Source organism: Rhinopithecus bieti, unplaced genomic scaffold, assembly GCF_001698545.2.
Source record: "Rhinopithecus bieti isolate Rb0 unplaced genomic scaffold, ASM169854v2 scaffold_68671, whole genome shotgun sequence".
NCBI lineage: Eukaryota > Metazoa > Chordata > Mammalia > Primates > Cercopithecidae > Rhinopithecus > Rhinopithecus bieti.
The window spans coordinates 1400534-1420339 of record NW_016827678.1 but is presented as its reverse complement, the minus strand read 5'-3'; the positions used below and the strand labels follow the sequence as shown (position 1 = coordinate 1420339).

Below are 19806 nucleotides of genomic sequence, written 5' to 3'. Positions count from 1 at the left end.
AAAAAAAAAACTGTAAGACTTGTCTCAGAAAAACAGGAAATGGAAGGCTAAACCACAGGCAAATGGGAAGCAAGACCCAAATATGAGCTAAATAGCCTAACTGCTCCATTCCCTCATCTCTATCTTGCATGATGCTGAGGTTTGGGGTACGGATAAACCCATCATCCCAGTAGTGAGCATGGTACCCAATAGATAGTTCTTCAGCCCTTGTCCCCTTCCCTCTCTCTTGCATCTAGTGGTCCCCAGTGCCCGTTGTTCCCATCTTTGTTTCTATATGTACCCAGGGTTAAACTCTCACTTATAAGTGAGAACATGCAATATTTGATTTTCTAATCATCTATTAGTTAACTTAGGCTAATAGCCTCCAGCTGCATCCATATTGCTGCAAAGGACATGATTTTGCATTTTTTTATGCCTGCGGAGTATTCCATGGTGTCTGGGTACCACATTGTCTTTATCCAGTCCAGCACAGATGGGCATCTGGGTTGATTCCATGTCTTTGCTATTGTTAATAGTGTTGTGATAAACATAGGGGTGCATATGTCTTTTTGGTAGAATGTTTTATTTTCCTTTGGGTCTATATCCAGTAAAGGGATTGTTGGGTTGAAAGGTAGTTCCACTTTTAGATTTTCGAGAAATCTCCAAACTGCTTTCCGCAGCGACTGGACTAATTTACATTCCCACCAACAGTGTATAAGTGGCCAAAAGACATGGACAGACACTTCTCAAAAGAAGACATACAAGCAGCCAACAAACATGAAAAAATGCTCATTGTCACTAATCAGAGAAATGCAAGTCAAAACCACAGTGAAATACTATCTTACACCAGTCAGAATGGCTTTTATAAAAAAGCCAAAAAATAATATATGTTGGTGAGGCTGCAGAAAAAAGGGAAAACTCCTCAGGTATTTGAAGTCGGAAGACTGAGACAGAATTCAGAGCTTCCTGATAATTTAGGGTTTGCCTTTTTACTTCAATCAAGATAGTCTACTTCTCCACAAATTTCTCAGTTTCCAAACTCTGGAACTCAATCCCTTCATTTGCAAAGGAAATGTGAATAAACTACTTTCCTAGCTGAGGAGGGTCTCTATGCAAAGAATGAAAAGCATTCTTTCTTCATCATTTGAACCAGGAGATGAAGCCAAAAGCAAAAAGACCTGGTACCATGGCTGTTTATGAAAAAGGAGCCAAAATTTGTAATTTTAATTCCAGGATTCAAATGGACAGGAATAAAGGATAAAATGGGTTTGGAAAATTCTGCTTCTGTTTGCAGACATCAGTAATATGGAATGATTATTTGTCTTGGCAAATGGCTTGATGAGAAGGCTTTATTCAGTTTTCTTCTGTGTCCTCATATTTCCTGATGCCATCTTTCCAGAAACATACAAGAGTGTATATTACATTTCTATGAACCTAAAAAAATACCATGAAAGTGTCACACATTTCTTGTATAGAATTTATAGGCCGGGCACGGTGGCTCACACCTGTAATCCCAGCACTTTGGGAGGCCGAAGCAGGTGGATCACCTGAGGTCAGGAGTTGGAGACCAGCCTGGCCAACATGGTGAAACCCCATCTCTACTAAAAATATGAAAATTAGCCTGGCCTGGTGGCAGCCGCCTGTAATCCCAGCTACTCAGGAGGCTGAGGCAAGAGAACCACTTGAAGCAGGAGGTGGTGGTTGCAGTGAGATGAGATCACACCATTGCACTCCAGCCTGGGCAATAAGAGTGAAACTCTGTCTCAAAAGAAAAGAAAGAAAGAAAGAAAGAAAAGAATTTATAAGGTGTATAGAATTATAACACAGGAAATAAAAATCACAACCTTAATTCCCAGCAAATAATCAATTTGTTACCTTTACATACTTAATGTAATGTTTAATATGTTTAACTTTAATATTTCATAGTTATTTTATAAAAATATAACATTTTAAAATTTTATAAATTCTAAAATATAAAAATATAAAGTTCTAAATTCAGATTTTTTAACCTGACATATGAAATTGTTACATAGCCTCACTGCTATAATTTAATATCGTGAACAAAATTAGTGGGGAAAAAGAAAGCCTGTGCAAGAGAACTAATTAGCATTATCCTTTTCTGCCTCAGTTTTTCACCTGCTGAAGTCTATTTCAAATGTTTCTGGTTCCTGCTCTTAAACATGGCAACACACACAGTGGGATGTTGTTCTAATTTTTTTGTTTTGTTTTGTTTTGTTTTTTTTGAGACGGAGTCTCGCTCCATCACCCAGGCTGGAGTACAGTGGCGAGATCTAGGCTCACTCCAACCTCCACCTCCCGGGGTTCATGCACTTCTCCTTCCTCAGCGTCTTGAGTAACTGGGATTATAGGCGCTCACCACCACATCCAGCTAATTTTTTCTATTTTTTAGTAGAGACAGGGTTTCACCGTGTTAGCCAGGATGGTCTCGATCTCCTGATCTCATGATCCGCCCACCTCAGCCTCCTTAAGTGCTGGGATGGAATGTTGTTCTGAATGCTGTTGTCACTAAGCAGCTCAGTGGCTGCCTAATTGGAACCATGAACATTTTTCAGGAAGTCTCCAAGAAGCAGAAGTAACACAAACTCAGGAAGCACAGCCAAGGGCTAAATATGACTTTGGCAGCTTTGTTGAGTGTATTTTCCCCTGGGGTTCATTTGTATCACACGGAAGTCTTTCAAGTTTATGTAGGGTGACAGCATATGACAATATTTATGCTTTGTCCTTAGTGGGTTCAAACTGTAAGAATCACTTTGTAAAGAGTAGGACAGGGTTCTTTGGTTTTTAGGGAAGGACTAAGATTGCCACTTAATTATGCTGTAAGTTATTATTAAAACAAGAGGAAAAAAATATCCTGGTACAACTAATATTTGACATCCACTCTATGGATATGAGACATAATTCACTTCCACCCATAATCCTGTCCCACATTCATGTATATTACAGTTTTATAAAGTTAAATAAAAATTGTTTCTTCCAGCCAGCCAAACACCTGATAAGATTGAGGAACTCATTTCTTACAAAGTATGTTATTCATGGCAAACGTCAGAATAAGGGTAATTCCCGTCTGCTGAGCAGCTGCAATACAGGCCACAAAGTACAAAGTACACCAGAGCATTTTACAGTAAACTCTGTATTACTCATAAAACCAAGCTGGAGCCTTAAAGGAACAGTACCCTGGGATCCCCTCAGCATCCCTCCCCCTGATCTGCCTCCCACCAAGGTCAGTCTCTCCCTGGCTACCTCTCTTCCAGGGCCATGATGAAGAATCCTTGGTATTCATCAGCTTATACCAGGATTCTCTCTCCACACTGCTTGTGGCAGGGTGCCAACTTCTATCCTGGAGAAACTTATAATTTACATGTCCATTTACCTAGAAGTCCAGTTTATACGGAAGTTTGGTTTTCTTCAGTTTAGTGAAAACACCATCTGTATTATATAGTGTTTGATGATGTTTAAAAACACCCTTGTTACTATTGTGATACCATGTTTCATGTTCCAAAAACCAAGGCCTTTTCCTAGAAAATCAATTTTTTTCCACCTCACATATAAAAATGTGAGAAACTTGTGTCTGTTTCTTGGGTGTGCCTTGGACATCACAGACTTGTAAACTGGAAAACTGGACAGAGAATCAATTTCTTATCACCCATTTGAAAGTATTTTAAAGACCATCAAACAGTCTATGCTAAGCAGTCTGATCATGCTGGAAGGTGAACTTTTATGGGTTTGAGGGGAAAGGTGCACAAATTCTTTTGAGGGGTCCTATATGTAACACTTAGGTGGACCCTAAAAAAATATGTTAAAATTGCCACTGAGAGGCCACAGTATATATTAAATCAGTGCTCCTCTTATTGAGTAGGGACTGCCCAGATAACACTTTAATGATTGCCTTTGGGTCTTCTAAACCATACAATGCCTGTAATTATTACAGGTCTCTTCTGGACTTTAGAACCTTCCACAGACATGGGACATTTGTTCACCTTTACAAGGAACATCAGCCTCATTTCTGCACCTCTACCGCACTAGCGTTGCAGTGATCTCACTCATCTTGCTGCCTCTATCTTGTCTTGTACTGATATCTATTTTCCACATTCTACCTAGTGATCCTTAGTATCATCATGTCTTTCCCCTGCCTGGAATCTTCAATAGCTGCCCAATGCCTGCGAAGTGAATTCCAAGTTTCTTAAAATGGTTCACGGGGCTCATTCATTGCTCAGCATTTCCCATTTTACATGTTGTATTCTTGGAATCCCAACTCTTGAGTTTTTTCTGCGAACTATAGAAATAGCTACATGTCCTTGTTCATGTTATTTCTTTGCCAGGTAAACTCTTTACACTCTTCTTTTCCTGTTTAATTCTCAGCCACCAAGGTTCACCGTAGGCAACATCTATTCCTTAAAGCTCTCACCCACCCTCTGAGCATGACTGAGGTCTCTTGACTGTGCTCACACAGCAACTGTGTCATGTTGAATAAATGACCTTCTATGGGGTGGTGTAATGTGAATAGACACAGATGATCAACTTAACAGTAATTCTTCACCGTGTTGTTCCCCTAATGCCAAGTTAAATTAGAATGTTACAGACATACATTTTATTTTCCAGGTTATATTAAACATATTGTTTCGTCAGGTACATAAACTAATCATCTTCAAAAGTGTCTCTGGTAAGGTACACACAACTAAAATAAATGTTTGGACAGCATTCACCATTGCTATAGTTTGCTCAGGCAACTTCTAAATTTTCTTTTCTAATTCCTTGCTTTGTATTGCATCACTAATTTACCTAATTTTATTCCAATACTTTAGTTTACTGAGCTCTAATCTTCAACACTCCAAAATCTTTCAAAGTCCAATTAATAATCAAAAGATTCTGCTCACAGTGAGAAAAATACGGAAGAACTTCTATGGTATCCAACTACGCTGTATTACACAGTGGATTACAGATTGGAAGAGTTTCTTTGCAAAGAGCCAGATTATAAATGTTTCAGGCTTTGTAGGTCATATGGTTTCTGTTACAACTACTCAACTCTGCAGTTATAACAGAAAAACAGCCACAGACAATGAGCAGACAAATTAGTGTGGTGATATTCCAGTACAACTTTATTTACAAAAATGGGCAGCCTGGGACCACAGTTTGCCAACTTCTTATGTCATTTGGAGACTTATTTCAGTTGAGGATTTAGTCAGGCTCTATTCAGGTTCAGAAACATTTTCCAACTGCACATGATCCTGAGGTAAACACTTTGAAGGCTGCTCATGCTCTACTATATGATGTACTTTTATCAGAAGCAGAAGTTGAGGGAATAAGATTATGTAAGGCTCCATTTACTTTCATAACAACTCTCACAGCTCAGCATATCAGGAGTTGCATCCCAAGTGTCCCTGAAATTTCTTTACCATAAAATTTCTTTATGGTGAAATTTCTTAACAGTGTTCTGGCACTAAACAATAAGTGCTATAAATCATGTTCATGTTCTTGGCCAGTAGTATGATTTTTAGGAAATAACCTATGACAATGATCCCAGGAGAACAAAATCAGTGTGACCGCTGATGTTTAGAAGAGACGTGTTCATTAACGTTAAAAATTTAAAGTAATCCATTTGGGAAATGAACCAACAGTATGGAGGACTTCAGGAGAATCTTTTTTACGGCATTGTGTGGAGTGTATTGATCCTTGGAAATGTACACCTTGAAAATTACAAATGAGAAAAAGCCGATAGTAACATGTATATTTACATGATTTCAAACATGTAACAGTCAGTATATATAAATTCTGTTATTCAATATTCAGTATTTATTGAAGAAGAGCCTACTGTGAGCAAGTTTCTGCTCCGAGAACCAGGAACACAGGAGTGAATAAAGTGCACCAAACTTCCTGCCCTCTCATTTTCTTATGAGACAGTGACAGATACTGAGGATCAAAGGGATTTTAGCATTTGAAATACTTGGAATTTTAATATCATGGCTTGTTGGGTCTTTTTTTTTTAATATATATGAAACTGCTTATGTGAGAAAGCTTTTCTTCCTTTGTTTATTGTTGTTTAGGAAATGAGAATTTCCCGATAATTTTAATCAACCAGAATTTGTCAGGTCCCTGCTATGTACCAAGTACTCTTCCAGGCACAGGATACAGTGTGAACAAAACATATACATGCCCCTGACCTGTTGGAGCTACATTCAATGGAGGAGACAGAACATAAGGAAATAAGTAAACTATATTGAAGGTGACTCAGGGACAGGGGCAAAGGAGAAAATCAAGATATGAAATGCTGGGAGAAGGTGAACTTTTAGACTGGGTGGTCAGGAAGGACTTCTTGAGAAGATAACTTTTGATTAAATAATTAGAGAAGATGAATGAGCTGGCAAGGTGAAAGTTTGGGGGAAGATCTTTCTGGGTAGAGGGATCAGCAAGTGCAGAGGCCCCAAGATGAGAGTGTGTCTGGAGTGGCCAAGGAACACTAGGGAGGCTGGTGGTTGCATGGAGTGAGGGAAGGGTGGGAGGAAATGAGATGAAAGAGGTAACAGAAGACCAGTTGCATCCAGCCTTTTAAGCCATTGTAAGGATGTTGGCTTTTAATCTGAAAAACAAGAAGACATTGAAGAGTTCTGAGCAAAGAGGAGAGATGGTCAGGTTTGCATTAAAATGGTTTCTGCTGTTGAGAGTAAACAGCAGATACAGGGAGGATTTTAGGAGGCTGCTGCAATAATCCAGGTGAGAAACGATGATCATCTCAAGAAGAGCATCTCAAGACGCAGAGACACTGAGAGAAAGATAGAATAGAGGTGTGGTAAGAGCCAGTGTTCCCACTGCCAGGGCCCACCTGCCACAAAGGGTGAAATAAGTCAGAAGCATTCCTTACCATAGCTGTGTTCCCAGTGGGAGACACAGGGAGGAGTTTCCAGGCAAGAAAGTGCTGAGTCACTCACCAGCACATATGGTCTCAGATCTTGATACCCAGCTGGAAGGGGCGGGAAGGAAGAGGGCTCCTCCCCTACAGGCTTTCCTGGCCAAAGCCTGCCGTTGCCAGCTGTGTGGGGCAGGCCAGGAGAGGAGTGCCCCTGCCACAGCAACAATGTGCCTTTGCTCTCTTTTGCTTCACCCAGCCTCCTGGGATCTTTGACTTCCGTGGTTGCTTTTAATGGTCTAAACAGCCCTGGCAAATAGGGCAGATCACCTTCATTTCACAGCTGTGGAAATTCAGGGATACTAAGTGGCTTACACAAGGTAACACAGTTGTGGAGAGTTGGGGCACTAGTGTCCCATCCCATGCCCTGGGCACACAGGAGGGAGTAGTATGTAGAGAGACGGTATGAGTCACATACCAGCGCTTAATTTAGGTTGGTTATAAATGTTGAAATACACAAAGGAATATGAAACCGAATTCCTGTTTTATGGCTGCCTCCTGCTACAGAACACTGTTCTCACCGTTTTTGTCCTCAGTCATTTTCCTACCTTTGGTTATTTACTTATGAATTAGCACCTCCAACATTTGCTGATATTTTAAGAGTGCTTCCACTTCCAATGACTTATGTTAAGTTAAAGTGACAGAACAGTAAAGATTCCATTAAACTATTTCTTTCTATCTCATACCTTTATGAAAGTACTATTATCACCTTTTACTGTTAAAAACCCTAAGACTGATTATATTTTATTTTATTTTATTTTAGGGAACAACTTAATTCTTTATTGAAGACCTATAACATTTTTTATGAGAACCAGAAAATTTGCAGATTTTATATGGAGAGGTAAGCCCACTGAAGAAAGGCAATCCAGTTTTATTCACTCACACACACACACACACAATTCTGGAAGAAACAGGTGAAAGTTTAACTTGATTATGATTCTTTTAGACATGGGCTTGGAACACTTGTGACTTTCTGTGCATTTTTGAGATAGAAAAGCATTTAAAAATTTTAATGACATATTTTCTTCCTATTTTTTAAAATAGAATATGAATATTTTAACAGCATTTCCACTGAAAATATATCACAATACTTTCTTACAAATGCATCAGAATGTATATAGAAAGATACTCATTGTGATGTCATTTGTAATGGAGAAAATTTGAAGATGTCCCTATCAATTAGGGATTATTCAAACAAATTATGATGCATCTGTAATGTAAAATTTGATCTGGGTTTTAAAATGAACGCATTAGATTCCAATAGATGTGCACTATATCAAAATAATAAAAATTTTGAAATATTAAAGAAATATTCAGGAAAGTCCTGAAGCTAGAAAGCATTTTTCCAACTTTTAAGTTCAGGGGTACAAGTGCAAGTTTGTTACATAGGTAAACATGTGTCATGGTGGTTTGCTGTACAGATTATTTCATCACCCAGCTTTTGAGCCTAATACCCATTAGTTATTTTTCCTGGTCCCATCCCTCCTCCCAAATTCCACCCTCTGATAAGCCTCAGTGTCTGTAGTTCCCCTCTATGTGTCCTTGTGTTCTTATCATTTAGCTCCCACTTATAAGTGAAAGCATACAGTATTAGGTTTTCTCTATCTGCATCAGTTTGCTAAGAATGATGGCCTCTAGCTCCATCCCTACAAAGGACATGATCTTGTTCTTTTCTACGGCTGCATGGTATTCCATGGTGTACATATATCACATTCTCTTTATCCAGTCTATCACTGATGGACATTTAGGTTGATTCCATGTCTTTGATGCTATAAATAGTGCTGCAATGAACATATGTTTGCATATGTCTTTATAATAAAATGATTTATTCTCCATTGCTGGGTCAAATGGTATTTCTGTCTTTAGGTCTTTGAGGAATCAACACACTGTCTTCCTCAATGATTAAACTAATTTACACTCCCACCAGCAGTGTGTAAGGGCTCCTTTTTCTCCACAACCTCACCAGCATCTGTTATTTTTTGACTTTTTAATAATAGCCATTCTGACTGGTGTAAGATGGTATCTCATTGTGGTTTTGATTTGCATTTTTCTAATGATCAGTTATGTAGAACTTTTTCATATGACTGCTGGCCACATTTATGTCTTCTTTTAAGAAGTGTTTGCTCATGCCCTTTACCCACATTTTAATGGGGTTGTTTGGTTTTTTTTCCTTGTAAATTTGTCTAAGTTCCTTGTAGATGCTGAGTATTAGATCTTTGTCAGATGCATAATTTGCAAAAATATTCTCCCATTCTGTAGATTATCTGTTTACTCTGTTGATAGTTTCTTTTGCTGTACAGAGCTCTTTAGTTTAATTAGATCTCATTTGCCAATTTTTAGTTTTATTGCAATTTTTTTTGGCATCTTCATCATGAAATCTTTGCCCATGCCTATGTCCTGGATGGTATTACCTAGTTATCGTCGAGTGTTTTTATAGTTTTAGGTTTTACATTTAGATCATTAGTCCATCCTGAGTTAATTTTTGAATATGGTGTAAAGAAGGGGTCCAGCTTCAATTTTCTATATATGGCTAGTCAGTTATCCCAGCACCATTTATTGACTAGGGAATCCTTTTCCCTCTGCTTGTTTTTGTCAGATTTGTTGAAGATCAGATATTTGTAGATATGCAGTCTCATTTCTGGGTTCTCTATTCTGTTCCATCAGTCTGTGTGTCTGTTCTTGTACCAGCACCATGCTGTTTTGGTTACTGTAGCCCAGTAATATACTTTGAAGTCAAGTAGTGTGATACCTCCAGCTTTGTTCTTTTGCTTAGGATTGCCTTGGCTGTTCAGTCTCTTTTGGATTCATATGAATTTTAAAATAGTTTTTTCTAGTTCTGTGAAGGATGTCAATGGTGGTTTAATGGGAATAGCATTGAATCTGTAAATTGCTTTGGGCAATATTGCCATCTTAACAATACTGATTCTTCCTACCCATGAGCATGGAATGATTTTCCATTTGTTTGTGTCATCTCTGATTTCTTTGAGCAGTGACTTACAGTTATCTTTGTAAATGTCTTTCACTTCCCTTGTTAGCTGTATTCCTAGGTATTTTATTCTTTCTGTGGGAGTTTGTTTGCAATTTGGCTCTCGGTTTGACTGTTGTTGGTATATAGGAATGCTAGCAATTTTGCACTTCGATTTTGTATCCTGAGACTGCTGAAGTTGCTTATCAGCTTAAGAAGCTTTTGGGCTGGAGCGATGGGGTTTTCTTGATATAAGATTATGTCATCTGCAAACAGGGAAAGTTTGACTTCCTCTCTTGCTATTTGAATGCTCTTTATTTCTTCAAAAGCATTTTTAGGAGTGCCACTGGCAGGTTACTGTACAAAGTGGCCTTATGTTTACTTTTTTTCTTTTTATTTAATTTCAGTGCTTCATTCTCCATAGGTCTCTTCACTCAGCCTTATATTCTGATGGGGTTCACTTTACATATTTACAATATCTTCCTGGCCAAAGGGGAGATTAGAATTTTCTACTCCTGATTTAATTTCATGGCACAGCATGGACTTTAGGTGACCATGGTTTGGCTTAAATCTACAGTTTGGACAGAAGGAAATTTACAAAGCGCTCTGGCCTTTCCTATTAAACTTGAATGATTTAGTTCAGTTGGGTATTTCAATTACTTTCCCAAATTCAATAATATACTGAATGAAATAACTAATCCCTTTATAAAGAAGTGGGCCTAATTTTAAGTTATTTCAACAGTGTCCTGTATCTTAAATCTTTCATATACATAATTATAAAAATATAAAATTTAGGAAAAGATTAAAACAAGGAAAATGATTATTTATACTTTAATTCAAGAGTTTCCACAAAATTCATGATGTTAAGTTTGTTTCCTTTAGGTAAATGTTTGAGTTTTGGTGTTATGAACATTTAAGTTGAGGCATATTCTTTCCAATTCTGTACATCAGTGCTCCATTTATAACACAAAAGTTATTTAGGTCAGGCGTGGTGGCTCATGCCTGTAATCCCAGCACTTTGGGAGGCCAAGGTCAGCGGATCACCTGAGGTCAGGAATTCGAGACCACTCTGGTCAACATAGCAAAACCCTTTCTCTACTGAAAAAACATACAGAAATTATCCAGGCATGGTGGTGCATGCCTGTTATCCCAGCTACTCTGGAGGCTGAGGCAGGAGAATCACCTGAACCGAGGAGGTGGGGATTGCAGTAAGCCAAGATCACACCACTGTACTCCAGCCTGGGCGACAGAGTGAGACTCTGTCTCAAAAAAAAAAAAAGTTATTTAATTTTTTAAAATAGGTTCATGTTTTATATGATTTTTTATAACTGTATGAAATGAAGTATATGGTGAGGCTACAAGACTTTTCAATCTTAACACATTGATCAATAAAGCCATAATTCAGAATTTTTCAAATCTTCTGACACTGTTTAAAAGGGGCAGTACTTGGATGACAATATGCGACTTCATTCATCTTTAATGAATAAATTAATTTATTTATTCAATTAATTAATTAATCAATTAATTAAATATTTATTGAGTGTCTAGCATGTACCAGACACCATTTTAAAAGCTGGAGATATAGCAATGAAGAATTAACAACCTCAGCAGAGTAGTGGTTTCTTTTTATTTTCAGAGTTTCTATGAGTTTTTGATATAAAGGCTTAATTGAGTTCGAGTTAGGCAGAGAAAGAATGCTATGAGAAACACAAATCAAGACCACAATGAGATACCACCTCATACCAGTTAGAATGGCAATCATTAAAAAGTCAGGAAGCAACGGTGCTGAAGAGGATGTGGAGAAATAGGAACAGTTTTACGCTGTTGGTGGGACTGTAAACTAGTTCAACCATTGTGGAAAACAGTGTGGCCATTCCTCAAGGATCTAGAACTAGAAATACCATTTGACCCAGCCATCCCATTACTGGGCATATACCCAAAGGATTATAAATCTTGCTGCTATAAAGACACATGCACACGTATGTTTATTGCAGCACTATTCACAAGAGCAAAGACTTGGAATCAACCCAAATGTCCACCAGTGACAGACTGGATTAAGAAAATGTGGCACATATACATTATGGAATACTATGCAGCCATAAAAAAGGATGAGTTCGTGTCCTTTGTAGGGACATGGATGCAGTTGGAAACCATCATTCTCAGCAAACTATCGCAAGAACAGAAAACCAAACACCGCATGTTCTCCCAATAGGTGGGAATTGAACAATGAGATCACTTGGACACAGGAAGGGAAACATCACACACAGGGGCCTATTTTGGGGAGGGGGGTGGGGGGAGGGATAGCATTAGGAGATATACCTAATGTAAACGACGAGTTGATGGGTGCAGCACACCAACATGGCACATGTATACATATGTAACAAACCTTCACGTTGTGCCCATGTACCCTAGAACTTAAAGTATAATAAAATAAAAATAAAAGTAGAAAATAAATGAAATTAACATGGTTTAAAAAAGTAAATAAATGTTTGAAAGCGTTCATGCTTGCACAAAAATATACAGGGAAGGAGCATCTCAGGACTTTTTCTCTTTCTTATATTTACAGACCATGTTAATAAAATATTCATGTGTTCATTGATTTAACCAAAAAAAAATGCTATATATTAACTATATAATCTATATCATATACAGTCACTTCAAGGAATAAATTGTGTTTGATTGTTGAAAACAACTGATTGGTAACCTGACCTCTTAGTAATCTGAAATGTAAAGTCACAAGTGGAAGAAGTGTAAAACTTTGTTTCAGGAGTGATTCCAAAGCAAGTTTATCAGCCAAAGAAATAACAAACAGTAACATAGAGCACCTATTGAATGCCAGGTGCTATGAATATCTGTTTTTCACATGAGGAAGTCCAAATTTAAAGGTAGCCAACAACTTTTCCAAGGCCACAACTAGGAAGTGGCAGAGCCAGGGTTTGAGCACAGGTCCGACTGATTCCAGAGTATGGAGTTTTCATCATGCTCTCAAATAAGAATTGAGTTATTAAATGTTGTCTAACAATTGATTCTTCATAATATCAATAATAGTTAATGAATGTTAAAATAGGTATTGGGTGGCTGACATATGACTTTTGTTAGTTTCTATGTTTTCCAAAGTTTCTATAATATAAAACATTACTTTAACATTGGAAAAGGACTTTCGTATACATAATGATGATTTATACTTTAATTCAAAAGTTTCCACAAAATTCATAATGTTAAGCTTGTCTCCTTCTTTTGTTATATTTCTAATTTTAAAGAAATTCTTCAAATGCTATTGTTTTGCAAAATATATCTATAATGTTTTGAATTTTTACGTGTTTTCACATGTATTATTTTACTTGTTTTGCATAACTTTGTGAGTTAAATATTTTTCTGTTCAGCAATGAGGAAATAGCTGCTAAATATTTAAATAGCTGTTTTCTACTTTCTAGTTCAGTATAATTTTAAATCTGCTTTGATTTTAAATTAAACAAAATTAGAGAATTAAAATTCCACTTAATTGAAGAAATCATAGAGTTCAGAAAGCATTTTGACATACTGTGCCCTCTGGTGGACATGCCATTACCATTATGATTTACTCACTTTGCTGGGTGGGTATAGCTGTTTTCAAAATAAAGGAATGTTTTAAAATAGAATTGCTTTGTAGATAAATTGGAAAGCCAAATCATAACCCTGGGATTTATTTTTAACCTATTAAGGTTTCTTACACACAATTTCTACATCTTCAGTTAAAACATTTACCGTCTATAGATAATACAAAGCCAATTGGGGGATTATTCATTTCTTCCTTAGACAGAAGATGGCAAACTAATTGTTGAAGGAATGCTGGACATTTTCTGGGGAGTAAAACGACCTATACAGCTAAAAATACAAGATGAGAAGCCATTCTCTTCTTTTACTAGTATGAAGTCATCAGATGTCTTCTCCAGCAAAGGGTAAGCTATCTTTCATGTTTTTAATTACTCAGACAATCGTCATACTTGGTTTCATTGTGTGCACTCTTAAGGAGGGAAACTTAGGCTTGTGTGAAACTGATTATACACAATCTCATTTAATTTCCCAGCAACGGCTGGGCACAGTGGCTCACCCCTGTAATCCCAGCACTTTGGGAGGCCGAGGCAGGTGGACCACCTGAGGTCAGGAGTTCGAGACCAGCCTGGCCAACATGGTGAAACCCAATCTCCACTAAAAATACAAAAATTAGCTGGGCGTGGTGGCAGCCGCCTGTAATTCCAGCTACTTGGGAGGCTGAGGTAGGAGAATCGCTTTAATCCAGGAGGCGGACCTTGCGGTGGGCCAAGATCGCGCCATTGCACCCCAGCCTGGGTGATAGAGCGAGACTTTGTCTCAAAACAACAACAACAACAAAAAATCCCAGCAACTCAATGAAGCAGATGTTCAGAAACCAGGGCTCTTCAAGATTAGCTAATTTGTGCAAGATCCCCAATTACGATGTAGCAGAACTGGACTGGGCCTTACTTCTGTCTATGCTCCACAGCCTGTGCTCTCAACTCCTCTCTGCTCTGTTACTTCTTTCCTGGAGACTGCATTCCTTCATTGGAAAAGACAAAATGTAAAGGCAGAATTTGATTTACCCTGGCCTGGTCTCCAAAATAAGAGGATAAAATCTAAATGTCTTATTTCCTTGGGAACAAAGGCTCATCGTGCTTTCTTTTTTTTTTTTTTTTTTTTTTTTTTTTTTTTTTTTTGCCAGTTTTTCTTCTGTAATTTGTTAAAGCTCTGCCATAAACTTCTAGCCGCGTGCCTGATGGCACCTGCCATATCGTACCAGGTTGTTCTGTGTAGCCAGCAAACAGAGGTCTGGCCATTGGCAGACCAGGCCAGGGAGGTACACTGCGGGTGGTTCTGCCTTGCTGCTGGTACTGATAACTTCTTGCTTCATGTTCGTCTACCAATTGATCCTTCCCTCTAAATCCCAGATCTTGATGCTGGGGCCTGTGGCAGCACACGCCAGTAAGCGGTTAGGGCTGAAGCATAGGGCTTTGATGATGTCCCCACCATCTAGCGTGTAAAGGTGTTTGCCTTCGTTTGAGATCCCATAACATGGCCTGGCCATCCTTGCCTCCAGAAGCACAGAGGGATCCATCTGGAGAGACAGTCACCGTGTTCAGATAGCCTGTGTGGCCAATGTGGTTGGTCTTCAGCTTGCAGTTAGCCAGGTTCCATACCTTGACCAGCTTGTCCCAGCCGCAGGAGACGATGATAGGGTTGCTGCTGTTGGGCGAGAAGCAGACACAAGACACCCACTCTGAGTGGCTCTCATCCTGGACAAGTGTATTTGCACACACCCAGGGTATTCCATAGCTTGATGGTTTTTATCTCGAGATCCAGAGACAATTGCCGGTTGTCAGGAGGAGAAGGCCACACTCAGGCACATCCTGGTATGGCCCACAAATCGCCTCTGTGGTTGGTGCCCGTTGTGAGGATCCCAGAGCGGCAGGGTTCCATCCCAGGAGCCTGAGAGGGCCAAACTCATCTGAGGAGATAACCACATCCACTAACAAAGTGGGAGTGGACCCCGCAGAGCACGCTGGGAATTCCATAGTTAGTCTCATCCCTGCGTCAGTTTCCACCATGATGATGGTGGTTATCTCGAGATGCGGACAGGATCATGTCCGGGAACTGGCGGAGTAGTAGCGATCTGGGTTACCCAGCCGTTGTGGCCCTTGAGGGTGCCACGAAGGGTCATCTGCTCAGTCATGGCGGCGGGCGAGCGCGTGTGTCGCTGCACGACGAGGATTGGCACTGGAATGGGCTCAGAGAAAAGGAGCGCACAACCGCTCCCGCCGCCGCCTTTCAGTGAAAGAGCTCATCGTGCTTTCTACCAGGGAAACTTAATGATGCTCCGTCTGATTGTCCCAATCCTGTTCAACAGAGCATCCTGAAATGCATTTGAAGTTAAATAAATGCACAAAACAGTCCCCCGTGTGGGTTTATGCAAGTGTCCCTTGGATATCCAGGTTGGGCTGATTTTTTCCTTATCCCTTTACAAGTTTTAGAAAAATTAATAAATATTCTGAGCAAGAAACATACCTGTATAAAGGTTCCTTTCATCCTTTTTTTCCATCCCTTCTTGCTTTTTAGTCCTTACCTCTCCAGCTCAAACCACTGTGTATATATATTGAGATACTAAGTCTTCTCTTCATAACATTCATCCTCCCATCCATTGTTAGATGAGCTGGCATTCTATCAGAGGAGGCAATGGAGAAGGAGCTGCCAGGACAATTTGTCCAATGTGATATTTGGCCACAACTAAGAAAAATTAATTATCACCTTGACAAAAGTCTGCTTTTCCTTTGGAAAAAAATATTTAAGCCAGACTATGATTTTCACCGTGCCAATATTTCTCAAAAATTATGCTACCACCAGCTGAATGTTTTGTAATTCCCTACACATTTCATGCAATTTCTAATTTTCCTGACTCTGCCTAGAAGTTCACCTGCTGCTCCACATTCATTCGCCCAACTCTCTTCCACCAATCCTTTAAGACACAGATGAGGTAACATGTTCTCCAGAAAGCCATTTCTGACCTCTCAATCTATACTAGGTTCACTGAAAACTCTTCTATACCACTTAACACACATGCAGTCAATAGTATTTTTGTATACTTATCTCCTTGTCTATAATGCAAGCTTCTCAGTGGTAGGGAATGTGCTTTATTCATCTTTGCTTTATTTGCTTTATTCATCCCAGTGCCCAACTGTGTCCCTGACACAAAGGAGATTCAAAACATAGTATAGAGCAAAATCCCCAGAAGCCTGTGGTTAAATTACCTCTGCTCTGTTGTGACTACTTGGTCCCTCTATCTATCTCTTGTCTCCCATCCAAGCTAAGGATTGCCAATGAGATTAGGGCTCAGTGCCTACGGAAGAACAGAAGGGAGGCAGTAGCCTCAGGCAGCCTGAGAGAGCCCCACAGTTCTCACTCCAGGTACCTGATGACTGATGAGGCTGATGACTCTAAATGACAAGGAGCAGCATTTAAAAGGAAAAATTACTCATGGGTTCTGCTTTCAGAAAACGGTACAAGACATGAATTTACAAAATTAACTACTACCATACTTCATATGACCTAAGACCTCGTTGCAAAGTTCTCTGAGGAGTCACATCTATTTGATGCATTTTAATTTTTTAATTTATGAAAATGTAATAAATATCAAACATTAAAGGAAAATGTCAGAGAGATGAAGTAAGGTAATTGTAGTATCACTTTAAACCATCATTATTTTATATGGCTTTACCAAGATATATTTTAAGTTTTATTTTATTTTAACAAATAATTCTATAAATTTATGGGATACAACATGTTTTTATGCATATGTACATTGTAGAATTAACAAACCAGGCTAATTAACATATCAGTCATCTCAAATATTTATCTTTTTTAGAATAGAGAACATAAAAAATTCTGTTCTTTAACTCTTCTGAAATACATAATATATTATTATGATGATGATTATTAACCAAGATATGCTTTAACTTCTCAAATTTAAAACATTTGTTCCTAGCAATTCTGAATTTTTGGATGAGTTTCAAGAGCCCAGGTCTACAAGGTAATATGCCTCTCCATAGACTGCCACAGGTTCTAAAATAATATCCTCATGATACACCTGCTATAGGATCCATTTACATTTTGCATTGTTTATTGTAGTAAATTGCTGTGAAGCAAACAGGAATTGGCTCTTTTGTTTAAAATTGAGGAAAATTACCTAGAAACCTTCACCGGCTTGTACTTTTCCAGTAACAAGACTAACTGTAGAACATTTGGCAGAAAAATATCCCATTCCTTTTACATACATACAGAGCCACGTGCACACAAGAGCCAGATTAGATTTGGATGTCATTAATTAGCCAAGAGTACTTTCTGGGAGCCAGCTGAATACTCAGGCAGGAAGGCACAGCACAATTTGAAATGGGTTTTCTCTGGTTTCTGGTTCATTGGTGGGGTGCATAGCCACCTAAGGTATCATTTTTGTTTTTTCAATCCAATTCTAGACACCCTCCCTCTGGTTGTCTCTTTTAAGGTAACATCCATTTAAATGCTCAGCCTTTAATTGTGAAAAGAAATTGACTATTTTCTTACTCTTAAACTTCTCCTGTTTTCTTTTTCCCATATTGGGCATCTCTGGGCAAAACTTACACCTCTGCTCTTGCAGGATGACAGATTTTATATCTGCAGTGGGTAAACATGCGGTAAATGACATGGAACTTCAGCTGCAGGAAGGGCTCTGATCTTGTGTCTTTCAGTTCACTCTTTGACAGAATCATTGGTCTTGTCACGTTAGTTTGTTTTAATTATGTTTAAAACGAGTCACACAGAGGAAGCATCAGCTTAATTGGAGTGAAGAAGCTTTTAAAAAATCAGTTCATTTGAGCTCTGACCACTTGTTCTTCTTTATGGAAACGGTTCTATGGACAGTACTTTGATCTCTCATATGTAGCACAAGCGTTTTGGAAATCTTTCGTAACAAAAGAAAAGAACACCCTTGTTAAGGTTGTATTTGCTTACACTATTTTTCACTTCTGTTTTTAATATCTTTCCAAACTCAGCTTTTGCATATATTGGATGAGTCATGACAGAATAACATAAAGAGCACAAACTGGACAGGTGTACATTTGAATAACGTCGGTGGTGTTTTTTTTCATACAATATGGGTAGGAAAGTGACCATATTCTATTTGTCTATCAAATTTCTACCTCCTTTTTATTTTTAAACTCCTTAGAAAACCTCCCCACAGTTTAAATTTGCAAATGATATACACCCTGAACTTTAGTCAGAGCAACAGAAGTCCCATGTTTGGGCAAGTTAAACTATTTGATATTACATAAAGTGCCAATCAGTTTTCTCTTGAAAACTCTGGATAACTGCCCTGAAGCGTAGTCATGTGCACAGTTGGATGGGGTGATGCTTCAAATTACACAATCCAGAGCTGAAAACTGGTGTTTTCTGCTGTAGATGATAGAAAAAAGTAAGGGGCCCAACATGGAATATATTGGACCACTTTTGGCCTCCTATATTTGTGTGACAACACTAAGCTGTCACGTCTGCAGGGTCACCAAGAATTTGACTAGCATACTAGGGATTCTTATCTTTAGCCCTATGAGATAGCATCAGGTTACTCTGCATTTTTAGTTTCTGGTTTTCATTGGTATTGACTTTTCCATTCCTAACCCTCCTTCTATGATAATTATGTCTGCCATTTTCTGATTATTCAGCTGCTATAGATTGGGGGAAATGGATTGTTTTATCTGCCATAAGACTAATTAGATTCTGAGTCAGGACCTGGTAGTTTTCCTTTAGGTTAAAGTTACTACCTATAGTTGGGCTTTATGACTTTTGTTTTGATTGGCTGTATTCTGAACAGTACAGCTTGCTGGAAAATTAACAAATATATTAGGATTACCTTCTCTACCTCATAAGGCTATTGTAAGACTCAAATGATATAGTAGCCATAAAACAGGCTTCAAAAGAATCCAAAAGTAAAGAGGATAAGGGGTGATTTTTTTCATATTCACTACCATTAGTTTTAATAAATATTTTTTGTTACCACCAATGAAATTTGGGTAGAGTCAATGCTGCAAATTCCCTATAAGTGGAATATATTTTAGTCATAAGGAAAACAGACATTATTGAAGAGATTCTTAGGTAATAGCATCCATTTGCCTAGAGAGATCCAGGAACACCTTGGGTCTCTAATGGTTCCCGGCCCATCAGGAATGAAATGGATACAGATGCTGATGATGATGATAATGATGATGATGATAATGATGATGACAATGGAGATGAGGATAATTATAATTATTGTTAATCTATATTGAATGCTTACTATTTTCAGGGCACTGTTTCAATAGTTTTATACAAATTCACTCTTTTAATCCTCAAAACAACTCTATCCTACCTCATACTATCATCATTT

The 19806-nt window shown here is 38.4% G+C and overlaps 1 protein-coding gene and 1 pseudogene across 2 annotated transcripts in view; one reads left to right on the top strand and one right to left on the bottom strand.

The window, feature by feature from the left end:
- RASSF6 (Ras association domain family member 6) overlaps window positions 1-19806 on the top strand; it is a 50559-nt gene that overhangs the window by 16704 nt on the left and 14049 nt on the right. Inside the window, 3 exon segments of the mRNA XM_017864068.1 lie at window positions 7665-7714; window positions 7717-7742; window positions 13662-13804. Of these exon segments, the coding sequence (XP_017719557.1) occupies window positions 7665-7714; window positions 7717-7742; window positions 13662-13804 (219 nt within the window).
- Window positions 14579-15591, bottom strand: LOC108523448 (receptor of activated protein C kinase 1 pseudogene; annotated as a pseudogene). The gene has a single exon (XR_001883814.1). The product of XR_001883814.1 is annotated as a receptor of activated protein C kinase 1 pseudogene (transcript).